The following is a 27,859-nucleotide window of genomic DNA, read 5'->3' as shown; positions in this document are numbered from 1 at the left end:
GGCTCATGGAAACTAAAAACAGGATGTCATCACTTGAAAGTATAGGTTAGAAGATAAGGTTAAAGACATGCCCCAGAATACAGAACGAAAAGGGTAAAAACAGGGACTTCCCTGGTGGTCCAGTGGTAAAGAATCCACCTTCCATGGCAGGGGACGCAGGTTCGATCCCTGGTCGGGGAACTAAGATCCTACATGTCGGGGCGGGGGGGTGGGCAACTAAGCCCACGCGCCTCAACAAGAGATCCCGTGTGCCTCAACGTCCCACATGCCACAACCAAGACCCAACGCAGGCAAAATTTAAAAATAAATAAATAAATAAAATATATTTTTTAAAAAGGGTAAAAACAGAAAATTGGATAATCCATTAGGTCTGATAGTCAAACAGAATCCCAAAAAGAGAAAACTGACACTTGGAAATCATCATCAAAATCATCCACGGGAGAGGACGGAACCCTTTTCATAATGGAAAAGAACACGAAAAAGAACGCATATACATACATATATATGCGTAACTGAATCACTCTGCTGTACAGTAGAAATTAATGCAACGTTGTAAATCAACTATACTTCAATAAATTTTTTTAAAAAATAAATAAAATAAAATGTCTAGAGCAATGAAAAACAAAAACAAAACAAACAAAAAAAATCACCCAAGCAAAAATATTCCAGAACCGGAAACAGGAGTTAGCAGCCTGAAAGGGCCTTCCTCAGCCCAGGAAAATGGACTAAAACAGACCTGCACCTAAGGACCCTTTTGTGACGTTTCCTAAAACTGGTCTTAAAGAGAAGATCCTGAGAGCATCTCCAGAGTAAATATCCTGTCCTCACAAAGGACCATGACGAGGCCACACCAGGCTCCTCAGAGCCCAGAGCTCTGTCCCCACAAGCACCAGTGCCTGCAAAGCAGTGAATAGCATCGCGTCACAAGAGCCACCGTGCTGACCCCTACCCTGGAAGGTCTCCGGGGAGGTGCCCCCCAGGAGGACCAGACCGAGGAAGGACAGTCCGGGGCCAGCAGCCTGGACGCAGTACTCGGAGGCTCAAGGGAGATTTCACATAGACAACAGCTGTGCAACTCAGAGGACACTAGGGGACAAATATGTAGAAAGCCAAACATCTAAAGAAAATAGTCATGTACACAAGAAGCTGCTCCTGTAACTTTGTTTGAAATAATGAGCTAAAAGAAAAAAAGAAAAGAAAAAAAAAGGAAAGGGGAAGAAAAGAAAAAAAAAAAACCCTAAATGTCCATAAACAGAGTATTGACAGTCTCTTGCATACTCATTCTACTGAATCCTATGCAATGATTTAAAATAAACTTGTGCTATGTGTATCAATATGGATAAACAATACTGAAGAAAAAGTGTGCATGTAGAAAATAGAAACATTTTGTAATATTTTATAAAACATGCAGAACAATGCCTTACTTTTTTATGAATATAAGTTATGAATAAAAGTACATAAATTATCTGTGGAAATGAGCTACACAAAATTCAGGATTGAAGATTACCTCTGGGAAGATTATGGAGGGGAGTGAAATACAATTTGGGAGAGTTTTTCTTTAGGGTTTTTTTTTTAACTGAAGTAATTGTGGCAAAAGTTAAATTTGGTAAAGCCTGGCTGTGGATACAGGGATGTCAAATATATTATTTTTATTTTGTCTATATCTGAAATATTTCATAATTATAAAAATATAAATATGAAAAGAAGTCTGTTGGTTTAGAAACCTGAATGGCTGACACCTGGCAAATAAAGTTGGTAGAAGTAAAAAAAGAAAAAGAAAACAGTCATACACTCAATACCCTGTGATAGGCCATAACGGAAAAGAATATAAAAAAAGAGCATCTCTGTGTGTGTAAGCGAGTCACTGTGCCGTACAGCAGAGACCGGTGCAACACTGTAAATCAACTACACTTCAATAAAAAAGAAAGAAAGAAAGAAAGAATGTAGCCATTAATACCCAGGAAAAATTACTGCACAAGAAAGGAAAACAGGCCCACGTGACCCCAGCTCAGGCGTGAACTGCTCAGGCACGTGCGTGAGCCCAGGGCTAGGGCACGCGCTTCCCACAAGTGGGTGCGGGGCGGGCGAGGGCTGGGGATGCAGAGCCAGAGAGAGTGACTGAGACCCAAAGGAAAGGGGCAATAAAAACGCCAACCGGAGCTGTAGAAGCCGCACGAGAGACCTGGCCGAGGGCGGATGCCATCGCTTCCCGCGAGTCTGGGGCGGCTGGCCTGTCTGCTGGCTCCCCGCCTGAGCCGGGGCTCCTCCCAGGGCCCCCAGCCCACCCCGTCAGCCTCCTTACCTGCCCCCGCCCCGGCCCCGAGCTGACCGCCTGTGTCCTCACTCCCCACCGCCCAGGCCTGGCCTGACCCCTCTCCACCCCACCCGGACCTCAACTCTCTGAGGCTCAGCCTCTACATCCTACCTCCTCTTGTGACCCCTAAACTTCCAGAAAGTCACTAAGCGACGGGGCTGTGCCCACTTTACTCAACCACTTTCTGGACCCCGAACCGTGCTTCCACAGTGCTGGGCGCCACGCGGGGGCCGGGACGCGGGGACAGCCATAGGCTCACGGAGGCGCGCGTTTCAACACACCTCGGCGACCGCCTACCTTTTGCTCCGTTGTCCACCTCGTCCCCTGGGAGGCACAGCCTTTTCTTCCCGAAGTCGGGTCCCACTGACTTCGGGGCTGCCCCGCGCAACCCCTCAGGCCTCTTGTGGGCAAACAGCAAGGACGAGGACGAGGGCGAGGACTCGGTGGCGGGGGCCGAGCCGTCCCCCAGCGGGTCAATGCTGCCCCCCGTCAGCCAGTGGCAGGAGCCTCTTCCCCCTGCAAACAGGCGTGACAGGCGCGTCAGGGCAGCGGGGACACGCCGGGGACATGCCGCTCGAGAGCAGAGGCCGCCGCCTGGCAGCAGCGACCAAGACGGGAGCCGGCCAGGTCCCCGCGGGAAGACCCGGGCGGCGGGCTCCCGTGTCCTCAACGTGAGAAGCGGGAGACATGTCACCTGCTCCTAAGAATGATACTGTGTCTGCGACAAGGTACTAAGGTCCGTGGTTTCTAGCATCAGTGTCGTAAAAGTTCCACACTAACTGTCCAAATCACTCCTATTTCTAGAACCAACAGAATGTGAAGAAACCCCATGAAGGAAAAGCACTGAAGAATTTACATAAAACCACTTGGGGGTTTCACTCTACAACTTGTACTCTGCTGATCAAAGGAACCAGCTGACTCATTTGAGAAAGGGAAGTTTAATGAACTACAAACACAGTAGATGAATTTGGTTCAGCTCTGCTTTGCTTCTGAGGTAATAAGGGGTTTTAAACATGATGCACTAAACGAAACCAAAACGTATATGTACTAAGACTTTTCCTGCTTTCTCCAATCAGAAATAACCCTTTTCTTCCCTTTCTTGGCTGTGGTGGACACAGGACGGCCATCGGACTCCACGCTTCCAAGCGCCCAGCATGCCTGCTGGCTGAGCAGCCGTCCCCACCTCCACCCCCAGGACTGTCCCCACGGGACTCCTGCCCCCGCCCACCCCCCGAGTCTGCCCTCAGGAACTCAGCCCCCCTCCTCCTTCACGTCTTCTGGGGGGGCCCTGCTGCCCCGACGGCCGGCGCCCCGCGGCAGACGCGTTACCTGCACTCTGTGTGGGTGTGAAGTCGAGCTGCTGCTGGGTGGCCCGGACCTGCCCGGCCAGCCCCCGCCGAGCCGAGAGGGGCCCATCCTGCGTCCGGGTCTGGAGCGCACTCTGGGAGGCCTGGGTCTCCAGGAACATCGGAGTGAGGACCGCGCTCCGACAGCGCCAGTCGGGATCAACAGAATACTCCTGCACACGAGAGTTTCAGGTGAAGCAGTGGCCCTTCTCAGCAACACTCAAATGCTTTATTTAAAATCTAATGGTCCCATCAGCACATACGTACTATAACTTCGTGTGTCTCCGTGAGAAGTAGCTTAAGAACCTTTTCAAACTGAGTTTTAACAGAACAGTTATCTGCCAACTAGACAAGCCCATCAGTACTGGGGAGGAAAAAACCCTTTCCTACTCCTCCGCACTCTGCATCCAGAGGCTCACTCCCACCCTCGGGAAACGCCTCAGCTCCTCTGAGCACCCAGACCCCACCCGGCGCCCAGACCGCCAGGCACTGGGGACACGGGGGTGGCAGGGCGGGCTCTGCTCCAGGAGCTCTGAGTCAACGTGCAAATCGCCACCGGGGCTGCTGGGCCGAGGCGCCAACGGGCATCTACGGGGGTGGCGGGAGGGGAGAGAGGAACAGCTACGTGGAGGCTGAAGGGACGAGGGTGCGCCGCGCGCAGGGTGACGCACAGGCGGTGTCTCAGGAAGAACGTGCGTGGATTCCAAATAACATCAGGAAGCCAGCACGCTGGTCGTCAGGGCAACGCTGACCAAAGCACAGCGAGACATCACCTTGCACCTGTCAGGATGGCTGTCATCAGAAGGGGGCCCTGTGCACTGCTGTTGGGGCTGTAAGCTGGTGCAGCCACCGTGGAAAACAGTGTGGAGCTTCCTCAGGCAACTAAAAATACAACTACCATACGATCCAGCAATTCCACGCCTGTGTATTTATCCAAAGAGAACAGAAACACTAATTTGAAAAGATACAGGCACCCTAGGACTTCCCTGGTGGCACAGTGGTTAAGAATCCGCCGGCCAGTGCAGGGAACACGGGCTTGAGCCCTGGTCCGGGAAGACCCCACATGCCGTGGAGCAACTAAGCCCGCGAGCCACAGCTACTGAGTCCGTGTGCCACAACTACTGAAGCCCGCGGGCCTAGAGCCCGTGCTCCGCAACGAGACACCACCGCAATGAGAAGCCCGCGCACCACAACAAAGAGTAGGCCCCACTCACCGCAATTAGAGAAAGCCTGCGCGTGGCAACAAAGACCCAACGCAGCCAAAAAAAAAAAAAAAAAAAAGATACAGGCACCCTAACGTTCATAGCAGCACTATTTACAATAGCCTAGACATGGGAACAACCTAAGGGTCCATCGCCAGATGAATGGATAAAGAAGATGTGGTGTACGTACACACACACACACACACACAGACACGCACACACAATGGAATACTGCTCAGCCCTGAAAAACAATGACATCCTGCCATTTGTCAACAACATGGATGGACCTTGAAGGCTACACGAAATAAGTCAGAGAGAAAGACAAATACTGTATGGTCTTATTCATATGTAGAATCTGGAACAAAAAACAAACCAAGCTTATAAAAACAGAGAGCAGACTGGTGGTGGTGAGGGGTAGGGGGTGGGAGAAATGGGTAAAGGGGGTCAAAAGATACAAACCTCCAGTTATAAAAGAAGTAAGTCCTAGGGTGCAATGTACACATGGTGACTACTGTTAACAACACTGTGCTGCGTATTTGAAAGCTGCTGAGAGAGTAGAGCTTGCAAGTTCTCATCACAAGAAGAAAATGTGTAACTGGGAGGTGACGGATGTTAACTGGATTTATTGTGGTGATGACTTTGTAATACATAGAAACACCGAATCATTACCACATACACCTGAAACTAATCCAATGCTATACTTCATTTATACCTCAATTAAAGAAAAGAGAAAGACGTTTAACACTAGTGGACAATGTCTGCTGAGCAACAGGCAGGGAAAGCTCAGATCACAGGGGTGAGAGCTCACCTGAAACTCACACTCCGACAGAGGGTGCTCGAACACGGGACTGCGGAAGTCGGGGCTCACGCTGGTCATTTCAAGCAGAAAATCTGTCGCTAAACTTAAGAAGCGCACTTCTATCTTCGGAGAATATAAGGAATTTAGGGCCAGCAAGCGGTCCAAGGTGTTTGACGGCAACCTAGTTTCATGGCTCCAGAAGTTCCGAATCATTAATCTGAAGGGCAGAGAGGAAAGAAGAGAAGGAGGCCTGTACGTGTGCCCGGCAGGGAAGGCATCTCCCGCCGCCGCCCCCCCCCCCCCCGCCCCCGCCAGAGCTCAACGCAGGGCAACCATAGGCAAAACTGTGTCAACAGGGTAAGCTGACTTACAAACAATGTATGTGCTGAAGGGGAGAAATATTCCAAAATGTTAGCATTATTTAGCAAGAGGTGAAACTAGGTGATGTTATTCTCATCTCTCTTACCTGGGAAGTTTTCAAAGATGAGAATACAACATTAGATATATTGAAACTGAGAAAACATTGAAAGAAATTACATATATAGTCCTTCATTGCCTTGCTAATAAGACAATTCACTCCAAAAGTCAGCGCTATACAATATTCAAAACATAATATGAATATAAAATATTCAAACCATTCTGGTTAAAAACCAGATTAGGCTTTATAATTTGTGAAGGTTTAAGAAATCCAAATACAATTTTTAATGAATTAAAAATTCCAACACAGTTAAAAGTCAGTTGATATACAGAATCATACAAAAAAGTCTACACTGCTCCTTATGCAATGTAATGTAATTAGCCCTCGGGGAGAACAACTGTCCTCTCTCCACGTGTGATTACACTGTAGCATCCTCCAATTTCCAAGGTTTCAAACATGTCATCCGATACTGATACATACAGTGAGATCTCACTCTGGGTTAAACGGGAAACAATAACCCACTTTTTATTACAGATTTCTCATCTTGAAATGCTGTATGTCACGGCACAGCAGAGAGAGTGTGAACCCATGCCACTTTTTCAAGGCTTTTATGTTAAAGTAACGTGTCAGGATTTTTAGGTCTTAATATGATTTGAAATCCATTTTTATTACACATTATGGAAGCAAGAGGCAGAGAAAACGCTGATACTGCAAATGTGCTTCCAACACCTCTGAAAGACCCCACACTGGCCAAGAACGAGACCCCCTGAGTATGCCCGCCCAGCCCAGCTGTTGCAGGAGGGGCACATACTGAAGGCCGGGATTCTCGTCGGTCAATCCTTGGATCAACACGTCTTTCGCCAACTTGAATACTTCTTGGGAGTCATCATCTGCCTGGCTCTCTGGATCTCTGAGAAAAGTAACAAAACGACAAATCCATTGATGCTCCTTCTGTTGCTTTTGTTCAACCCCAAGAGCACTGTCCAGAATTGAAGAAACAAAACCTGCCTCTTCCCGCGAACTTCCAAACCCACCCTCCAGCACCTGCACCCTGACACGGGCCCTTGGTGCGGCTGGGGGAACAGGGCCACAGAGACCCCATGAGGAATGGCGTGGTCGCAGCCCCAAAGGAGGAAACATCCCAGCAGCCCCTTTCCTTAATCTTGTCAGACTGTAAAGGGATAACTATGGAAACAAGTTACACTTTCAGCTCAACCCATAATGCCACGCTCTGAACATTTCCCACAGATAACACAAAATCAATTAAGGTAAGGATATATTTCAATACACTAAACTTGTTTCAGTTATTAATGACATATTTTTAAATACTTTATCCTTCATCTTAATCGTTCCAGACTGCCAAAGGCACCCAAACGGTCCCCCAAAGACAGCGCCGTAAACTGTCAGAGCGGAGCTCACCGGTAGTTGTCGTGAACCCACATGAGGATACTGTACATCTGCTCCCGGCACAGAGCGGAGGGGTGAGACAGGAACTCCGCCACAGGGCTCAGGAGTCCCCGGAGCTCCACGGGCTTCAATCTTGCCATCAGCTTGTAAATTATGTCCAAACACACTTTCTGTCTCTCGTCGTCTCTACGGTAAGAGGGATTTTTAAAAACACAAAAATTCGACAGTTGTTATTACTAGACTTTCAGATATGACAGGTAACTTTTTCTTTTTTGTGATGTTCTGTGTTTCAAAATATGATATTAGGGCTTCCCTGGTGGCACAGTGGTTGAGAGCCCGCCTGCCAATGCAGGGGACGCGGGTTTGTGCCCTGGTCCGGGAAGATCCCACATGCCGCGGAGCGGCTGGGCCCGTGAGCCATGGCCGCTGAGCCTGCGCGTCCGGAGCCTGTGCTCCGCAACGGGAGAGGCCACAACAGTGAGAGGCCCGCGTACCGCAAAAAAACAAACAAAAATATATATATTATAGGTAATACTACACTTATATAAAAATTACATTCTTGAAAATAATTATCGCGGGCTAGATTATTAAAAGTAAATTAACAACATGGTATCTTGCCTGGATCCTAGAATAGAAAAAGGGCGTCAGTGAGGAAACTGCTGAATGCAAATAAAGTCCAGCCTTGTTCACAGATATGTACTAACGTTAACTCCTTGGTTGTGACAAACTCACCGTGATTATGTAAGATGGGGAACCTGGTGAAAGGTGTGTGGGAATCCTACGTACTATCTCTTACCTTTTCTGTAAAAATAAAATTATTCCAAAATAAAAAGTTCATTTTCAAAAACCCGGCGATGTCAAACAAAATAAGCTAAACAGAAAGGATGTTATGACTTTAAAAAATGGCTTCAAGTGCTAGTCACGCATTGGCGTGTCAAGCAGGGGGTTAAGTGCAGCCTGGGTCCTGACGGGGTGCACACCTGCTTCCTCGTGTGTCTTCCTGCTTAAATAAGCACCAGCTGAATGCTCTATACACAGCAGATACTTAGTAAGCACTGAATGGAGAAAATCAGGACACAACGACACGGTTCATCACTATGTAAAAACGTGCACACAGGCAAGACGAGAAAAGACGCAGATGCAGAGGGAACACACACCCACGTAGCGACAACCTACAAGTGCCTTGAGTGGAGGGGAACGGCTGAGCAAAGGGACGTTTTACGAGCCAGCTGCATCCGAGGACGCACTCACCTGTGCCTCATGAGCTGCGCGAAACCCCTGCTCTCTAACTGCAGGTACAGGTCCGCCCTCTCGTCTGCACGACACAGCACCACCTCCAGGCAGAGCGTCTTCATCACGCCGTGGGCCCGTGGCAGCAGGAGAAGCACGGAGCTCATGAACCTGGGCAGCGGGCAAGGTCGGTGAGGAGAGGTGGCGCTGACCCCCACCACCACCCCCCATACCCCCCCGCCCCGAGGCAGGAGCAGGGAGGCGGCGCTGACCCCCACCTGTCGGCAAGAGGAGGGAAGTTCTTGGCGGCTCTGTTCAAGCACACGATAAATTTGTCCTCCGCCGTGTGCTGATGCCGCTTCAACTGCTTTACCACCATTTCACACACAGACTCCTCCAGCGTCTGAAAGATTAAGCTTTGTCTCAAATACACACCAGGTGGGAACTTCGGTTAAGTACAGCGGCACAAGGTGGAGGCCCCGGGGGGCTCTGAGCACTGGGCACCTCCAGAGGCTAGGGGGCTGTGGCCACATGCCAGGCATCAGAACGATCAAGATTATACTTCCTTCTGACACCAGAACGCTGCCAGCAAGTCATTTGAGAAGCTGAATGAAAACCAGTGACTCAACGGTGCTTAGTGTTCACGTCTCTGGTCAAACCAGTTTCAGAGAACTCGAGCTGCACGCGCCCTGCCCATCCCCCTGCACCTGCCTTCCCCCGCCACAGGTCCCCGGCTCCCCCACAGCCTGTGCCCACCAGGGAGCAAGTGCCCAGCCATAGAACACGGCACCCTGACGGCATGGAACAATGAGGGAGCACAAGGGGTGCTCGGGACCGGAGCCCACGGTCCAGGGGCCAGGCTGGTCAGTGGTCAGAACACGAGTGACCCCTACTTCTGTGTTCCACTCTGCTTTCCAAACTTCTACACTAAATCAATGATGCCATTTTATATTCAGAAAAGAACTATGTAAAACAAGAGGGTTTATCATTCCCATTAAGTTGAAATTTAAGTCATGAGAGATCAAGCCCGGACTCTGCCGTAATGTGCTCCACCCATGGTGAAAATTAAGCGTATTATGTAAATTGAAACCCACCATTAAAGGACATTAGAATCTTATCGTTACAAGATTGTGAATTTGAATACGTTTTTATTTTACAAAAATAGCTAGTAGTCCCAAAAATAAATTGTAAGTGAAGTTTGATTTTCTTGGTGGGGGGAGGGCGTTCTATTTCCTTTCAGCTTAATTTAATTTTGCTAAATGTTCTAAATCCAAATAAACGCCTTACTGGTGAAATGGGCAGGGGTCCAATACACTGCGGGCGGCCTTGGTGCCCTCGGGACGCCCTGGCTTCTCCAGGTCGCTCCTCGCCCTGGCTCCTTGCAGGAGGGGAGGGGACTGGAGACAGGAATTTGGGGACCACGAGCAAAGGCAGTTCTCAAGCCGTGAGGCCGGGGGAGCAGACACGGCAGCGAAGGAGAGGGCAGAGTGTCCTGCAGGCAGTGACAAAGGGCCGAGGACTGGTCCAGCGTGCCGTCCTGGGCAGGCTGCAACCCGGCGTCCTGTCACCGTGGGGGACAGCTCTGCAGGCCCAGCATGCTAAGCCACGGGGGACAGACACACGGTAGTAAGTCACAGCCTGCCACTTCCATACACGGCCCACGCGGTTCTACGCACGTCTTCATGATAACTTATGGAGAACGTGTGCCGTGCTTAGAGACGCAACCAGGCCCTTCCCACAGTCGTGCAGAGTGGGCAGGGCAGAGATGGAGAGCCCTTCCCTGAGAAGCCCTCTCCTACCCAACAGCTACATTACGTCCAAAAGTACAAGGGGAGGGCTCTACCCGTTTACTTCGCCTGAACCACAGCAAGGCTCTACCAGGGCAGTTTCTCCAAAAGGGACTCCTGAGGCCAAGTTCAGAGGAGTGAAAGCTGCTTACATACTCATATCCTGATTTTTACAATAAAAAGAAAGTTACCACCTTTACATGCTTTGCCAAGTTTCCAAGAGTCCAAAATAAAAAAAAATCACGTCTTTTTAAAAAACTGAGCACTGTACATAGTAGGAAAGAGAGTAAAATCATAATAAATCCAGAATGCCCACTTTGGTTTCCTAGTGTAGAGGCTACAAGTATCAAGGGCCATGTCAAGTCAAAACTGAAAAACAAGTATTTATATAAAAGTGCACAACACACTCACCTTTTCTTTCCCGGTAAGGTATCGAAGAATAAGTCCCAGAACTTCTGCTGCTGCCGCGTACACCTCTTTATATTTGACAAAGGACAGGTTATTGACCAAAGGTTGGAAGTATCTACGACAAATGTAGAAAGTAAGTAAGCATACCACCACCCATCCCGTTGTCTGACAGAAGCGTATCACGACTTCACTCCCCACGCCCAGAGATGAATGGCACCTGAACAGGGGGCCCAGAACACCTGTGCGGCTCCAGGTGCAGAGGCATAGAAGCTCTGACACGGCCGTGGAGGCTCGGCCTGCCGGGCCTGCAGTGAAATCAGCTGCGACCTGAGATCTGACCCCGTTAGAAGTGTCTATACCACAGGAGAAGGACATGCAGAGACTCGGGGGTGGGGGGATGCTCCCCAGCCTCATGACAGCAGGACGTGAACTCAGAGAAGTCACTTGTCCAAAAAGTTAACCACTTCCCGTTGACCCTGTGTTGGGCCACACGTCCATCCGCGACACCAGGCGACTGGCGCCCCCAGTGCCGCAGAGGCTGACCCTGGAGGACCAATGAGAGAGCAAGAACTTCCAAAGAGACGGGAAACGTCGGCAGACAGGAACTCGACCAAGCAGCCAGCTCTGCACGGACCCCAGCTCCTCTCTGTGCAGTTAGGACTGTCCTGCTAAAGCCCCTCCATGTGGACCCCCCGGGCGATGAGGGGCCGGAGGCTGCAGCGGTGGCAGAGCCACAGCGAAGGGCAGCAGGGCCCGGCCACCTGCTTCGCGGTCATGACCCTGATGTGAAGCTCTCCAGAGCTCATGCTGCTTTCAGGAATCAAGGGGGAAAATGTCGCTTTAGAAAATAACAAAAAGAGCTACTAACACCGTGTCTGCCAAAACTGCGGGAAAAAATTACACTCATTTTTGAAAACTCACTTCCCTCATTCACTCCACTAACATATTTCTTCAAAATATTTTTAACATGGGTCCGAGTCCTTAAATTTACCAACATTAAACAATATTCCAGTCTCCAGTCCGATTCAGGTACACTGTAACCAAAAAAACAAGCCAAAAACACGTACTTACTTTACACTTTCTATGCCACATTTTGGGTCGTATGGAGGCAAGTCATTGGCCATTACAATTCCTAATAACTGAATTCCTATGGAATTGTCTTTAGAATTAGGGTCTTTACTGGAAAACTTTTCAAACATTAACCTGAAACATGAGCATAAAGGAACAGTATAACTCGCCACACATAAGAAGCCAGAAGACAAACATAAAACTTTCTGTGGCTAATTTTCAGGGTAAGAAATACTCCTTTTCCCACCCTCTTTGTTCACACCCAGGTTACTCTGCCTTTGCAACACAGGCACTAAGTACTAATTACCATCTAATTACTGGTCCTAATCTCCCCTCGGTTGACACCTTTCGGCAGCTTTAGTTTGCCCCAGGTTGTGCCGGCAGGAATCACCCCTGGGGGGCAGTGAAGGGCAGGGTAAACCCCACACCTGCAGACGATGGCCGCCCAGAGGTGCTTCTAGTAAGGAACAGCGGAGCCTGCATTCATTAGTGGCAACATTCCACCTACCTGTAGATTCCACTTCGGATCACATTCCTCCTTCTACCCATTCAAGTAATTTTCACTGTAATCATCGCGCACAACGTGCTAGGTGTAAAAGATCTTTAAACGACATTGCAAAATCTAGTAAATTTATACCTGTAAGGGATGGATAAACAATCCTTCCAGCACTCAACAAGCGTCTTTATAATTTCAAGGTTATGTCGAAACACAGCTCTTTTTTGATGAAAAACGTGTTTCATTAGAAAATGAAGCAATCGATTTGCTAACACTTCATCTTTGGGGACCCCCTAAAAAGGTATAGAAATTCTATGTAAATACGTAGCACTGCATTCTGGGAAAGCATTTTTTGACCCGAAAGTCGATTTATAAAAGAAAGCTGGCATTCAACGAGGAGTCTGCTTCATGGTTAAAGCCACCTGTGCGACTGTAACTCGAAGGCTTTACCTAGCGGGCCTCCACCCAGCAGGCGGAGAGGCCACCAGGGCCCTGCAGCACCCCTGCCCCCACCAGACACTCGTACCCTCCCCAGGGCCTCTGCTGGGACCTCCCTATGGGGAAGATGCCCCCCACCCACCCACTGCGTTCCTCCCAACCCCAGGGTCCCACCAAACTGCTGGAGCCTTTCCGCTGGGGCTCCCTCTACCATGAGATGACACCCACATCTGTGCTGGCCCCCTGACCCTTGACCGGGGAGGCTGTTCCATGGGGTACAGGGAATGGGTGTCGTGGGGAGGGAAGATGCGCTTCCTCTGGTTTCAGCCTCTTGCTCAGACTACTGCAACGAGTGGTGAAAGGTTCACTGTGACTTTCACCCTGGCTGGTGCTCTAATCAGTTATCCTGACACCTGGCAGCTCACTCTCCTAGCCCAGCTGAACGCCTGACGTCTGAATCAACCTCTTTCAATGGCTCCTCAGTTAGACTTGGTTTGCTGCGAAATGAGACGGGCACATCCCGACACAAACACGTGGGACAGCTCCGTGGACACACGTTATGTTTAATTAGGGCCATTCCAAGACATCTTTCCATGAGGACTCTGGACACTATTAGTGCTGATGTCTTTAAGCCAGCGGGCAGAGCTCCAGCACACAGACCCACACTGCGCCAGGACTGGCCGGTGCCCTTCTCCAGGGGCACCTCCTTAGCAATCTCAGCCATCACAGGCCACCGTCACACTCTGGGAGTAGGGAGGCTGGCAAGACGAATGCCAGAGGCTCATGACCTCAGTCAGAGGAGGCGTTTTCAGAACCTCACACTCAGGGTCTACAGACGTTTATTTTACACGTACTTTTAATAAACCAATGATCAGTTTCCAAGTTCCTAGCAAGTTAAAGCAATGAGCAAAACAGCACAAATACCTGATAGCTTAAAACTAAAAGCAAGGCTGGAGGAATTAACGAAAGCAGACCAAACAAGACACAACTGAGGCGGTAAAACGAAGCCGCCCGGGACAGCAGCAGCGCAGACGGGCATGACCCAGGCTGGAAACACCGAGGACAGACAGGAGCCTGGATCACGCCCAGCGCTGCTCTGGGAGAGGACACCGAAGACGCATCTGCTCTCACCACAGGAGTTGCTACTCCCGTCCATGAAAGAACCGTGGCCACGATCTCAACCACCATGTAGTGGATCCCGCCCCCAACGTTGTTTTCAGAGACCACCAGCTGCAGCAGGGGGCCGATCCAGTGCTTCGCGTGAGGCCGGAAGACCTAGGTGAGAGTTCAAAGGTCACATGTCACAGGAATGCCCTGAGTAACCAAGATGTGAGTTCAGGAACATCATTCTACGTTACGACTCGACCTAAATTCAAAACAGGTGTAAATGCCAACAAGGATGCTGCTTAATTTGATTAGATCCTCAGCTGAAGTCTTTCCTCATGGGCCCTGAAACCACAGCTCAAAGGAAATGGACTCTTATAGACCTGCTCTTTGCTTAAAACCCTTCTGCTACACCTGCGCTCGGAGAGACAGAAACGGAGGCATTCTACACCAGCCCCTCCCCATCTGAGCAACGTGCAGCCCTGGAGGACCCTACCTTTACCGGCTGCAAATGCACAGGGTAAATTAGAAAGGAGAATATAAAGATTAGGTGCATGAGGCTAATTTGTGTTTTCATTTCTTCCCATGCTGCAGAAGTCGTTCTGCTACATCCTACACACGCCCAAGATCTCTGAGATCCTAAGCGTCTCCGTACACTCAATTCCATTTAATCTATCTCAGAAATTGCAGACTGAAGCGTAACTCAGACTAGCAACCTTCTTCCCCTCTGCCACCTTCTTTTTCCAAATGTTTTCTCATCTGCTCTCACAGCTTAAATCTGTGTGGTCGCAAATTGTTTCTGCTCATGTACTCCATAGGTGTAAAAAAAGTTTACACCCTCCACGTATGTCTACTGGCTTATTTATAAATTTAAAATATAAACTTCTTTCCTATATTATTAAACTGTAAGAAAAGGACAAATTTAAGGCTCAAGCTTTAAAAACAGCTGTAAACACAAGTTCTCATCTTTCGTTCCACAGGACAATGGGCCCCCGCCGTTCCCGAGCTCTGGGAGTGTGCGATGCTGCAGCGCCACCTGCAGTGATTCCAGAGGCACCCCATGCCACACGTGTAAGCACAGCCTAGCAGCCCCCTTATCGAACCAAAAACCAGACACCAGCTCCCTTCTGCCAGCCATCAAGTCAGCACCTACAGCAGCACACAGCTGGAAATCATGTGTGAACCCCAAGTACTGTGGGCTGAACTGTGAGCCCCAAAAGGATGCCGAGGTCCTCCTAACTCCCCGTATCTGTAAACGTGACCTTATTTAGAAACGGGGTCTTGGAAGATCGTCGAGTTAAAAAGAAAGTCATCAGGGTGGGCCTTAACCCTAAGTAACAGCATCTTTATGAAAAGGGAAACTTTTACACGAGGCAGGTGTGCACACCGAGGGAGAATTCTCGACCACCCATAGGCCAAGAGATGCCCGCAGCCCCCAGCGGCTGGGAGAGGCCCAGTCACAGCTTCAGCAGCAACCACCCAGCCGACACCCTGGCCTTGGGCTTCTGGCTCCAGCGCAAATGGGCTCGTGGTTTCTGTTGCCTGAGCCCCGCAGCTAGAAATCAAGTGTTACCCTGAGGGAGGGGCCCTGCTGCAGCCCCAGGCCAGGCCTCTTCTCCACTCGAGGGCCTTGAGGGCCTTGCCGTCTGCTGCCTGGGAGGGCCCTCCTCCCAGCCCCCTTCAGCAGCTCCCTCTGCCTTTGCACAGCCCCCTCTCCAACGGATAAACACAGCAATGATATGCGTTACCGGGAATCTTTCCCCACTTTCTTTGCTGCTGTAAACCAGGAAGGCTGGCAGCCATAAGAAAACTGCCAACACATATACTTCCTAACACAGGTCACTTCTAACTCGAAAGAAGTTAATTTACGTGTTTTACAAGAAAATGATAGAAGAATGATGCTGCGCAAATAACACAAGTTGGCAAACTGATGCAGAGGATAACGCCATGCTCTGACCCTTTACATCTTTCTTCACTGTGGGTATTTTTTTTAAGTAGATGCATGTAATTGCAAAGAATTTTTAAAGAAATCATAAATTACTTACTTCCTCTGTATTAATAACAAGCTTGGCTAAGAAGAGACGGATATTTAATGATACTGATGGATTTCCTAGTTTGTCGTGAAGAAATTTCATCCATGGAGGAAGACTTCTTGGCACTGAACCCTGAAATAATACACTCAAAATTACTTCAGTTAAAAAAAAAAAAAAATTACTTCAGTAAGGAAGTGGAACCAAACAGCTTCGTATTTTGACACTATGAGACAACAATGACAGGGCAGGAGACGAGTGACAAGACATCACGTGTCTGAGACGGAACCCGGTTTAGGCTTCGATGTGAACCGCTCGCTCTCAGCGTGACAGGGAGAGCAGCGGTGAGCGAGACCGGGAAGATCAGTGCGCCTGCGAACCCACACTGCAGCCCCGGCTCAGCCCAGGCACCTCTTCTGGCCGATTGGCCTGCAGCCTCTGCATGTGCCGGACCAGGGCCGCCATGGGGGCCATGCACTCGTGCCGATTTAGCTCGTCCATCTCCAGCTCCAGCACGTCGCCTGGGACCTCGGGGTCTGGACGCTCCTGGGGAGGGAGAGGCCGGTGAGGTGGCGGCCCACAGCGCGCTGCTCCGAGAAGAGCTCTCACGCAGGGGACCTCACGTCTCCGCGTGTCCTCGGGAAGTACCCCATCCCCCCGCCCCCGGCCACACTGGCTCTCCTCCAGGCTCGCGCTCAGGTCAGGGTGTCACTGCAGACACTGCTGCTTCGGACCAAGTTCAGTCGTGTGAGTCCCGACGGGCCTAGACCCTCTCCATCTTGAGAGCCGCAGCCTGCATCATTCTTCGTTGCCACTTTATGTAGGAAGTAGAGCTACTGAAGTAGAATTATAGAATAAATTTTTACCGATTTTTCTCAGTACTTTGAAAAACTTTGTAAACTCCTTAATTTGCCCTAAGATTTCAATCAATAATAGAACAAAACTTTTAAAACATTCTTGATCCTTTTTAAGAAAAAAGAGCAGGAATAATCATTTTATAAGTGTGATGCTGAACTGAGGTTTTACACACGTATGGCGTATTTCACACACACACAACTGATCTGGGTGGTTCCTAGCACAGATCGCTTCCAGGAAAGAACAGCGTAAGAAACGCTGAGAGCACAGTTTGCATAAAGGTCGGCCTAGGCTACTAAATGCTTGTGGAGAGTGGGCAAAAAAAGGAATAAAAAAGGCCCTGGTGAATTCCGTCATTCTGTCTGCCCTGGTGGCAGTAACTACTCCAGAACATCTCCCAAGACGGACAGCCCTGGACACGTACTCCTCTCACAACCTCCGTGCCCGTGGTGTCTGGCCCCAGGCGAGGGGTAACGTCTACAAACTGGGGCAGAAGAGAGAGGCGGGGTGTCACAGGTTAGTGACAGCAGGCTCACTCAGCACCGAACAGTAACCGACACACAACCAGGGTCACGGGAGATGAGAGAGACAGGCGCACCCAGCAAGCCCCCCGGAGAGGCGGGAAAGGAGTGCGTGGCCACGGACGGCCGTACCTGGGCCCACTCAGCACGTGGGCGGCCAGAGCCACCGCCACGCGAGGGGCCGCTCACGGGGCAGGCTACCTGCAGAGCTGGCACGGGGCAGGGGGTGGGAGGCGGGGTGGGGTGGGGGGGAGGGTTCCCTCTGAAAGAATGACCAGCGTGAGGTCAGCCCAAGCTAGAAACGGAGTGCTGTGCCGGAAAAGCGGCTCTGTGAGCTGTGGACGACCCCGCAAGCTGCTGGACCCCGGAAGAGAGACTGAGCTCAACCTCTCAAAGCAGCCGTCAGACCCAGTGCACCCCCTGCCCGTCACCAGAGCCCACCCTTCAGGGAGGAGGCTCTGCTCAGGCCGGGGCACTGACAGCAAACACCCCTCCCGGGGGCGGGAACGGACAACAGTCAGCCAGCGCGGTCAGCTCTCTCGGGAGGGCCTCACGCAGCTCTGATGCAAACACTGACCTGACCGCGGGAGGAGCCCGGCTAACGTGAACCCGCCCTGCATGCTGGCGGGGTCAGACGCTGAACCCCAGGACGAGAGGCCGGCGCCCTGCCGCCCCGAGGCTCCCCTTGCCCCCCAGACAACAATGTTCAGTAATCACCCGTCTCCAGAAACGGCCGGCGGTGGACTGAGGGTCTTGGGAGCCATACGAGTAGCTCTGAACTCCAGTACAAAAGTCGAACTGACTCATCTCCTCACTCAGGCTACTGTCTGCCAGATACGACAAGGAAGACATATAACACGGGCCGCCTGAAGCAAAAAAAGAAGGAACTACATTTACTCAAACTAGTAAGAAATGGGTCTCTCTACGCTCAAGTGATACCCGGATACCTGCACCGAAGGCGTTCATCAAACCTGCGGCTCTCACTCACCACCCGGATCCACAAGCAAAAGAGCCTGGGGGGACCTCCTTGCACTCTGTCCCCACTGAGCAGTTACTCTCTGCGGCAAACAAAGGCATGAAGTCGAACTAGATCCAGTTTTTGGATGTGATGCTAACAGAACTTCTTGCACTGAAAATTCTGATGATGTACACTCTGCCCATAAAGCCTAACGTAAATGCTGCAAGAGATACTGCTGAGAACTAACTAATTCAAAGTATGTAAGGGACTTAACTGGTCCAGATTTTATCCTCAAATCAAGAAGAAAAAAAAAGCTATGAAGAAAATGAAGCAAAAAATTGAAACTAGGAGCGTGTGGAGGGAGAGAGAGTTGATTCTAAACAGGGAGGCTAGGAGAACTTCCTTCAGAGGAAGGGGCCGTGCTGGCCTCTGGGGCCGAGATTAGTCCACCTAGGGGAACAGCACAGCAAACGCCCTGGGGCGCAGGGAGCAGACGTGGGTATAGCGGGGAGGTGGGAGCCGATGGGAGGTTTGGAGGAGAGGAGGGCAGGATGGGACTGTACTCTCACACGGGTTCTGAACGTATCTAAATAACACACAAACATAATCCAAACACGAGCAAATAAACGCAGGTCAGTCTTGCTTCTGTGAAAAAGCGCACCACGTCTGAGCCCCCTCTGGCCGCCTCGAGATGTTTCTGTCTGTTAAAGTTTAACTAACTAACTGCATTTCTTTCAAAGTACAATTCCATTTGCCACTTGAAAATAAACATTTTCAAATTCAGTTTCAACGTTGGGGTATTTAAAGTATTGTCTATTTATATAACAAATACCAACTACTGGAATCTTTCTCATCATTTTAAAAACGTCCTACCTGAGTCCCCATTTGCTGCTTCCCTGGCTTCTCTCCTAATTTCAATGTACCTCTTCTTTCTTTCCATAGGAACCTATTAGGCAAAAACAGACAATTTAAGATTTCTTAGAATCGTGGTCACATATTTCCTATTTTAGTAGCAATCTGGCAAAAATCACAAATATTAACTTTTAAGCAAAAACTTTAACCAAACTTAAAAGCACTGAAAACCCCCTACAAAGACAGGCGGGCGCCCTTCAGGAAGGCCCCCCACCCCAGCCGGGTGCCAGGAGCTGGTGCCCCCCTCGGGCTCTGAGACCCGCGTGGGCTGCACCCCTCCAGCCACAGGCCTGGGGACCCACCATCTGCACTTATGAGCCTCAGCTCCCTGGACTGCACAGTCATAACAGGTCACAGCACCTCACGGCTGCGGCGGAGTTCACAAGTAATGCACGGTTAAGTGTCTGAAGGCTTAACGGACGTGTGTGTTTATTATTTCATGTCTTTAGTTCTTTGAACACAGGCCTGGAAAGAACTTGCCAGTCTTGTTCCAAAAGGGCTCAAGGCGGGAAGCAAGCACTGGCCTGAACCTGTGAGCCACCAGGCAGATTACGAGGGGCGGAGGCCAGAACACCAGCCCGCCCCCCAGGCCCCGCTCGCTCTGCCCACCCTCCCGCCCACCGGGCTGTGAAAGGCTGCTGCCCCCCAGCCTCTGCTGAGCTCGACTGAGCCTGAGCTTGGCTCCTTTGCCAGAGCATCTTCCCCGCAAGACGTCTGCTCCCGGCGCCCGAGATGTGCCGACCCTCCCACCAGGGCCCCTAGGGCCTAACCCTGTATCGGGGTGGATCTCAACATCACTGACCAGAGGAACTTCAGAAAACAACTTCAGGGATGTGTCCTAAGAGCTCCTTTCAGTGGCATTTTCTCTCCTTTACAAGTTGAGGGAAAACCCGAGTCATGACCAATTTTTTGTAGTTGCCTGAGATTGTATCTCCGGTCAAACTGTAAGAAGCTGCCAGTGTTTACAGTGTACAGCAGACTTGAGTACTGGGCAGTTAATGTTCAGCGCAATGTGTGTGTTTCTCTATAAGCATTTGCTAAGTGTTCGTAGCCTGGAAACACCACGAAAACTTTCACTCACCTCCACTTCTATGGGAAACGTGTAGCAGCGCTTCAGGTCTATCAGATTTTCAAAAATGAGCAAGTTCTGTGAATGCAAAGCCCCACATGAAGATGCCTGAGTGCCAGGTGGTGATGCCGGGCGCTGACGCCACCCCGGGGTCCCGCCCTCCGCGTCCGCATGCAGGGCTGGAGGAGCACACCCACCGCGGCTCGGGCGGCGCAGACCCCGGGCAGCCCGGCCGGCAGTCGGGAGGGGCCTACCTTCTCCGGCTTCTCACTGAACAGGAAGCCCTGGTAAAACTTGAGCTCGGTGAAGACACAGCGGATGGCGGCGATGGCGCAGTTGTAGGCGGCACAGTGGTACAGCCGCCTGCGCTCCAGCAGCTGGGCCTCCCCCGCCATGTTCTCCGTGAAGGCGTCGTGGCACAGCCTGCGGGCAGCCGGGCGAGTGTCAGTCCATCCAGGGGGGTGAGCCGGCCCCACGGGCGCCCACACCCACACCTACCGGGGCTGCAACAAGCCGGGTGGGCAGTGGCCCAGTCTGAGGGGCAGGAAGGGCTCTACCAGGCGGGGCCTGAACTGACCCTGGGGAAGCAGCATACGGGCACTGTGAGGGCATGGAGGGGTGGCAGCGGCGGAGGCAGGGGTGGCTGCCACACCCAGGAGCCCGGTCTCGCCCTGCCAGCTGCGGCCAGCCACCGTGAGCACGTGAGCATGGTGTGCACGTGAGCACGGTGCAGTCAGAACACGGCCACCCCACATCTACGCTGCTGCCAGCTGCTCCACGGGGCCCAGGAAGCCGGAGCAGTTACTGCCCAGCCCTCGAGGGGAGAAGCCTGCCGGCCCCTGCTACTAGGACGTGGTCCCTCTGAAGGGCTTCAGGCTGGGAAACAAAACAATCAGGTTCCTGTAACATATGGACGGTCACTCTGGCAGCAGGGCTGAGAGCGGCAGGCCTCGGGGTGGGGAGACTTATTACGCAGGAGGCCACTGAGGCGCTTCACCAGCAACCCCAGTGCCACACGAGCCACTGGTTCCAGGAGCCCCGCGGACATAATCCACCAGCTCTGGGGCCGGCAGGGTGTGTGCAGAGGTTGAAGAGATTCAGAAGGAAAAATAACACGACCCCCAAGACGCTCATGGTGACAACGTCATCCACTGAGGAGGACATGCGAGGAGAGGGTTGGAGGAGCTGAAGGTGAGCCTGCAGAGACCTGGCACACCGGTGCCCGACACTCAGAGGAGCCTCACCAGAAGGCCGGCTTCGGAGGAAATGGATCTGACTACTCTGTGCATTACGAAACGTCTGCTTAGAAGTATGTGACACTCCTTTAATTTTGAATGACAGAAAAAATAAAATACACTAAATCCCTCCTTACTGTGAATCATACCACTAGAAACATATCAAGCTATTGAGGGAGAAAAGACAGTAGGAAAAACAGTAAAAGAAAAAGCTTTAATCTGCATAGAAGATGTGTCTAGGATAGAACGTTACCCAATAACGTGCTGAATTAACGTCCATCTAAGTAGTCTGTACATAGGAAAACTATAAAAATTCGTTTAAACATTTATTCACATTATATACATGCATAAAAATATACGCATCACAGATATTAACAAATTAAATACAATCCGAAATTAAGTAAACCCTTACTTGATGAGGGTCTTTGTAAGCTCATTTCCTTCTGGGACACGCGAGCCGTGGAACACCTGATTAATTTTAGATTCCTTGGAGTGAACATCACCTTTCGGAAGACGAGAGTACATCACATCGAGCAGCTTATAGTAGCCCATCTTCTTGGTGATTTGAGTATCAAAGGAAGATTCATTCAGCTAAGAAAAGATAACATGAAAAGTATTTTACTGACTAAATGAAATTTAATACTCAACGCCCTTTACATTGAAAATAATTTTAACAAAGATGTTAAACCACTTCAACAAGAGGTAGCCCAAGAGCTAAAACGTGGATGTAAGTGTTGATGTGTTCTACTTAGTGTGGCAGCAAGTACTGACTTCATCTCAGTGAAACTCATTTGGGACTTCTGGCCTCCAAAGCTGTGAGAGGATAAACTTGTGCTCTAGGCCACCAAGCTTATGGTGATTTATTACGGCAGGTTAAGGAAACTAATACACATTTTGGTACCAAGAGCTGGAGCTCTACTGCAACAACTGAAAAAAATACGTTAAGTGGCTTTGGAATTGAGCAGAGGGTAGAGGTAGAAACAATTTTTGCCATGCATGACAGGAAAGGCCTAGCTTGCCCTGTAGAGACCACTGTTAGGAAATATCGACATTAAAGGCACTGCTGGCGAGGACTCGGAAGGAAGTGAGCAGAAAGCCCATGTTGTCTTAGGGAATGCCCGTCACCATAAACATATTTTTATTAGAAATATGGACATTAAAGTAGTTGCTGGTGAGGTCTCAAAAGGAAATAAGTACCAGATTTTTGGAAACTGGAGGACAGAGGATCCTTGTTAGGCGGCTAACAAGAAAACTCAGCTGAACAGTGTTCTGAAGTGCAGAAAGCAGAACTTGCAGGCTGTGCACTTGAATACTGAGCTGAGAGGATTTCCAAGTAAATTTGCTGGAGGTACTGCCTGGCTTCTCCTTTGCCGCTTATAATAGAATGTGAGGTGTGAGAAATTACTTGAGACAAAAACAGTCAAGCAAAAAGAACCAGAACTTGATGACCTGGGAAGTTCTCAGCCCGTGCAGACTGCAGAAGACGCTAGCGTCAGGAGACTGGCTGCTGGGAAAGCATGCTTCGGCGAGAAGCCTGAGGGCATGGCTGAAGAAACGAAGCCTGTGGCTCACGGCTGCGCTCGGCCACCTCACAGAAGCCACGCACAGGGAAGGGACTCTCCTATCTCACAGAGGGAATCTCCAGAATAAGCATGAAAGAGACAGAAGGTTTCTGAGAATGTTACACCAGACGAACTGAAAGGGACAGAGACAAAATGAAATGGAAAAAAGGATGTTGTACTCCCCAAATTCTACAGGCAACAAACAGACAAAGCCACTCAGCCGCAAACACCTGCTAACCTTCAAGAAAAAAGAAGAATGACTCCAAGGATGGAGTCTCTGCCCAGAAGGCAGAGCACCAGGCCACAGAGCATTATTCCCAGGTCTTGAAACCTAATGGATTTGCCCAGCCGGATTTTAAACTTGCTTTGGAAAACAGACTCCTTCCTTCCATTTCTCCCTTTTGGAACAGGAATGTCTATAATTACCATCCTATGCCTGTCCCACCACTGTGTTTTGGAAGCAAATAATCTGTTTTCTAGTTTCACAGGTCCAAAAATGGAGAGAGGTTGGCCCCAAGATGGATCACACCCAAAACCTACCCATATCTGGTTTATATGATTTAGATGATGAGATTTGGGACTTTGTGCTAATAATATTTAGATGAGGTTTTGGACTTATAAGTTGATGTTGTAATGGGTTTAGACTGTGTCAGGCTGAATAAAGCCCCAAAAAGATACCCACATTCCAATGCCTCAGACCTGTGACTGTTACCTTGTACAACAGAAGGGATGAGACAGGTGAAATGAAGCAAAGGATTCTGAGAAGATTATCCAAGTGGGCCCGAAATGCAATCATATTTACAGGCAGGAGGCAGAGAGAGACTAGACAGAACTGCGGAAGCTGGAAGCACCTAAATGTCCATCGACAGAGGAGTGGATAGAGAAGCTGAAGCTGTGGTGCACAGATACGATGGAATACTACTCAGCCATGAAAAGAATGAAATAATGCCATTTGCAGCAACACGGATGGACCCAGACATAATCATACTAAGTGAAGTCAGACAAAGACAAACACCATATGTATCACTTATATGTGGAATCTAAAGTATGACACAAATGAACTTAGTTACAAATCAGAAACAGACTCACAGGCACAGAGAACAGACTGGTGGTTACCAAGGGGGAGGGGAGGCGGAGCGGATAAATTGGGAGTTTGGGATTAGCAGATACAAACCACTACACATACAACAGATAAACAACAAGGACCTACTGTATAGCACAGGAAACATTCAGTACCTTGCAATAAACCATAATGGAAAAGAATTTGAAAAAGAATAGACACATGTACATGTATAACTGAAACACTTTGGTGTGCACCTGAAACTAACACAACACTGTAAGTCAACTACACTTCAATAAAAGAAGAAAAATGGCGGACTGTTTAAAACAGAAGAGGAGGACGACGAAGCCAAGTGACCTGAGAAGCACGGGAAGGGGCACCGTGGCCACGAGCCAAGGGGTGCTGGTGCCTCTGGAGGCTGTTGGCAGGGTGAGCAGTCTCCTCCCCAGAGCCTCCGGAGCAAGTGCAGCCCCAGGAAACGGTTTCTGATTTCTGGTCTCCAGAGAAGATACAGATTTTCTGATTTCTATTTCTATTCAGGTTCTGATTTCTATTTCTCCAGAGAAAATAAAGGCCTGTGGCTCTAAGCCACATCTGTGGTCCCCTGTGACAGCAGCCTGAGGAAACTAACGCAGACATCACGTGCCTGCAGGCTGAGACCAGGACATGGAGGCGACGCTCCCTGAGCTGCAGACGCCCCTGACTGAACACATGGCAGTTTCTAACGACACTGACCATGGAGACCTGTCAACTCTTATTAACATTCAGTTTAATAACAGACGACGATACCTTTACAAATCTGGACTTCAACACATCAATGGCATCCACCACAATGCTGCTAAAGAAGTCTCTCAAAGCACTCAAGTCACAGTGCCACAACAGAGTGAGGAGAACGCGGTCCACAGTCGCTTGGCGGGTGACGCTGGGAAGGAGGTCATCCCTCCTGAACATCCCGTACACACTATCCAGAAGCCCTAACTGCGTTGCACATGAACTCCTAAGAAAAAGAGAAAGTTACATGCACATTCAGGCTTGCAACAAATATTTCATGACGGCCTACTACATTCCAAGCAAAGTGAACACCAATGACTATGAATCAGAAAAATACCTTTAAAGATCATATGTATAAAACCCAGGAAATACAAGAAGCATTTATACATAGGTCATGTTATTTTACTCATCCCCAGAAATCCTCATGCCTATTTAGACATTAGGAAAAAGAATTTTTTTCATTTACTTTCAATATGGTCTTTCTGGAAGGCTTTGGAAGAGACTCAGCCTCGACACCATCATGTATCCCAGAACCTGAAACTCATGAATCCTGATCAGACAATTCCAGCCTCTTCCTCAGTAATGAACCACCATTCCTACTTGCCAGGCAGAGAGAATTCAGCTGGCCCTTTGTTTTCTCATCTGGGTAACACGGTATATGAATGATCACCTATACGATTCCGTCTATACATCTATTAATTAAGAATAGCGTTAGCTTCCCCGCCTATAAAAATAAGAGGTTAGGACTGAATGATCATTAAAATCCTTTCCAGTTCTAAAATCTCGATGCTCAGAAGTTAGCTATGACCCAGAGCAAAAATACTGGATTTGAACGTCATTCAGTCACAAAAATTTGAGGTTGCAGGACACCCCTAGATCTACATGGGCTCTGCAATATTCATCTGGACACTGTCCTAGATTTCAATTCTCTCAAGGAGCATCCTGCTTTGAGCACAGTGGAGATGCACAGCCCTTACACAGAAACCTAAAGGAAAGAGGAGGAAAAGGAAAAGAGCATAAATGGGCCAACAGATGGGTTTACTGAAAAATAAATGCAAATGAGCATTAAATATATGAATATATGTTCCATTTTACTCATAATAAAAGAAATACAAATTAGAGCAACACTGAGAAATCCTTTCTCCCCTATTAACGCTGGAAAAAATCCAAATGTTTGACAATATACTCTATTGGCAAGACTGTGATGAAACATACTTTCATCCACTGCTGGAAGGAATGCAAATAATACAGCCTCCAAAAGGGGATGTGGTGATATCTAGCAAAGTCACAAATGCATTTACCTTTTCACTCACATTTACAAATCCACTCCAAAGCTACACTGGCAAAATACAACATGACATGTGCACAGGGCTATTCGCTATGCCATTATTCTCATCAGCAAAAGACTGACCAAAAGCCCATCAGTAGGGGCTGCTTCAAAAAACTTGGTACTTCCACACAGTGAATAATTACACAGTTGTTTTAAAAAAAAAAAGGAAAGCAGAAGATCTCTACGTGCTGATTTAGCATGATCTGCAGAAAACATGAAGTAGAAAGAAAGGTGAAAGGGCAGAAGACGATAGGAGAGGGAAGCAAGGCTCCTGAATGTAGCGCATTACGTACTTCTAACGTTCGAATCACGTATGTATTTTACATATTCAATAAGAAAATTAAGTCAAAAAAAAAACACAAAAACTTCTAAGATCTGAAAATGAATTAAAGCATACCTAATGAATTGGTATAATAACTGCACATTGAAAAACACTTTCAAGTGATTCTGGAACACAAAATTTGACTGTATATCCTCAGAGAATATATTCTAAGTAAATTATAAATAAAATTTAAAATGTTACCTTCTTCCAGCTATGATTATTCTTAGTAGTAATACTGGTAGTGTTAGTTTTGAAAATATTTTATGTGTATTATAGGATAAAGCAATTAAATACTGGTGAAATGTTATTAAAAACAACACTGAACAGAAAATAATTAAAATCTACAATGTAAGGGAAAAATAATAAAAGTAATAAAAAACCCATAACGTTAAGATTGAAAGGAAAGTATCAGGATATTTTTCTTTTCCTTAAAACAAACAAAACTATTCCTCAGTACAGCACTAACCAGTAGTAGTGCTATAACCCAGTAGCACTAAGTTCGCCGAGGACCCAGCCTGTGGTCTCTAGGTGCCGTTTCACGGGGCTCTCTAGAGAAACAGCTTGACTCTGGGTCAAGGTGAGCCTGCGGTGATCTGCTGAGCCAGAAGACATGTATAAGACATCAGAGATTAAGGAAGGCTGCCCAAGAACCTAGGAGCCGGCCGCCATGGACTCCCACTGCCACAGATGGGAATGGTGTGAACATAAAAAAGAATAACAACTGCCACTGATTGAAATTTACTTGTTTTGTTTTTAAAAGTTCTAAAACTGAAAAATATTAACTAATTTTCACAGAGACAACTGTAGCATTGGAGTAAGTTTTAGAACTGGGATGTGGAAAATCCTCCAATTTTGTCTCTCTTTTTCAAAATTGTTTTAGCTGTTAAGGGGTATTTTGCATTTCCATATAAATATTAGGAACTGCCAGTCAATTCCTGTACCCGAAAAATGAGGCTTGCTGGAATCTGGATATGGAGTGCATTAAACCTAGCAATTTGAATAGAACTGCCATGTTAACAATATTGCATCTTCCAACTCATGAGCATGGACTATCTCTCCATTTACTTAGATCTTTAATTTTTTAATTTCCTTCAGCAATAGGTTGTAATTTTTGCTGTACAAGTCTTGTGCTTCTTGTGTTAAGTTTATTCCCAAGTGTTTTATTCTTTTTGGTGCCATTATGAATGGTATTACATTTGTAATTATAGTGTCAAACG

The 27,859-nt window shown here is 48.7% G+C and overlaps 1 protein-coding gene across 10 annotated transcripts in view; it reads right to left on the bottom strand.

Moving 5' to 3' along the window:
- Positions 1–27,859, bottom strand: part of PRKDC (protein kinase, DNA-activated, catalytic subunit) — a 178,951-nt gene that overhangs the window by 74,045 nt on the left and 77,047 nt on the right. For all 10 annotated transcript variants that reach the window (XR_010936560.1, XM_067712375.1, XM_067712380.1 and 7 more), the window contains exons 41-59: positions 25,009–25,216; positions 22,010–22,188; positions 20,617–20,785; positions 20,375–20,440; positions 19,255–19,327; positions 18,141–18,289; positions 16,459–16,593; positions 16,063–16,182; positions 14,045–14,188; positions 12,617–12,768; positions 11,983–12,114; positions 10,915–11,026; positions 8,995–9,119; positions 8,738–8,887; positions 7,499–7,672; positions 6,891–6,989; positions 5,671–5,878; positions 3,644–3,833; positions 2,612–2,830 (exon numbers count right to left, since the gene is read on the bottom strand). Coding sequence is in view for 9 of the 10 variants with exons in the window: in XM_067712375.1 (XP_067568476.1) it covers positions 2,612–2,830; positions 3,644–3,833; positions 5,671–5,878; positions 6,891–6,989; positions 7,499–7,672; positions 8,738–8,887; positions 8,995–9,119; positions 10,915–11,026; positions 11,983–12,114; positions 12,617–12,768; positions 14,045–14,188; positions 16,063–16,182; positions 16,459–16,593; positions 18,141–18,289; positions 19,255–19,327; positions 20,375–20,440; positions 20,617–20,785; positions 22,010–22,188; positions 25,009–25,216 (2,804 nt within the window). In the remaining variant the exon portion in view is untranslated. The remainder of the gene's footprint in view (positions 1–2,611; positions 2,831–3,643; positions 3,834–5,670; positions 5,879–6,890; positions 6,990–7,498; positions 7,673–8,737; positions 8,888–8,994; positions 9,120–10,914; positions 11,027–11,982; positions 12,115–12,616; positions 12,769–14,044; positions 14,189–16,062; positions 16,183–16,458; positions 16,594–18,140; positions 18,290–19,254; positions 19,328–20,374; positions 20,441–20,616; positions 20,786–22,009; positions 22,189–25,008; positions 25,217–27,859) is intronic.

This window comes from Pseudorca crassidens, chromosome 17 (genome assembly GCF_039906515.1).
Source record: "Pseudorca crassidens isolate mPseCra1 chromosome 17, mPseCra1.hap1, whole genome shotgun sequence".
Taxonomy (NCBI): Eukaryota; Metazoa; Chordata; class Mammalia; order Artiodactyla; family Delphinidae; genus Pseudorca; species Pseudorca crassidens.
Note: the sequence above shows the minus strand (reverse complement) of the source record. Positions and strands in the feature narration are given on the sequence as shown.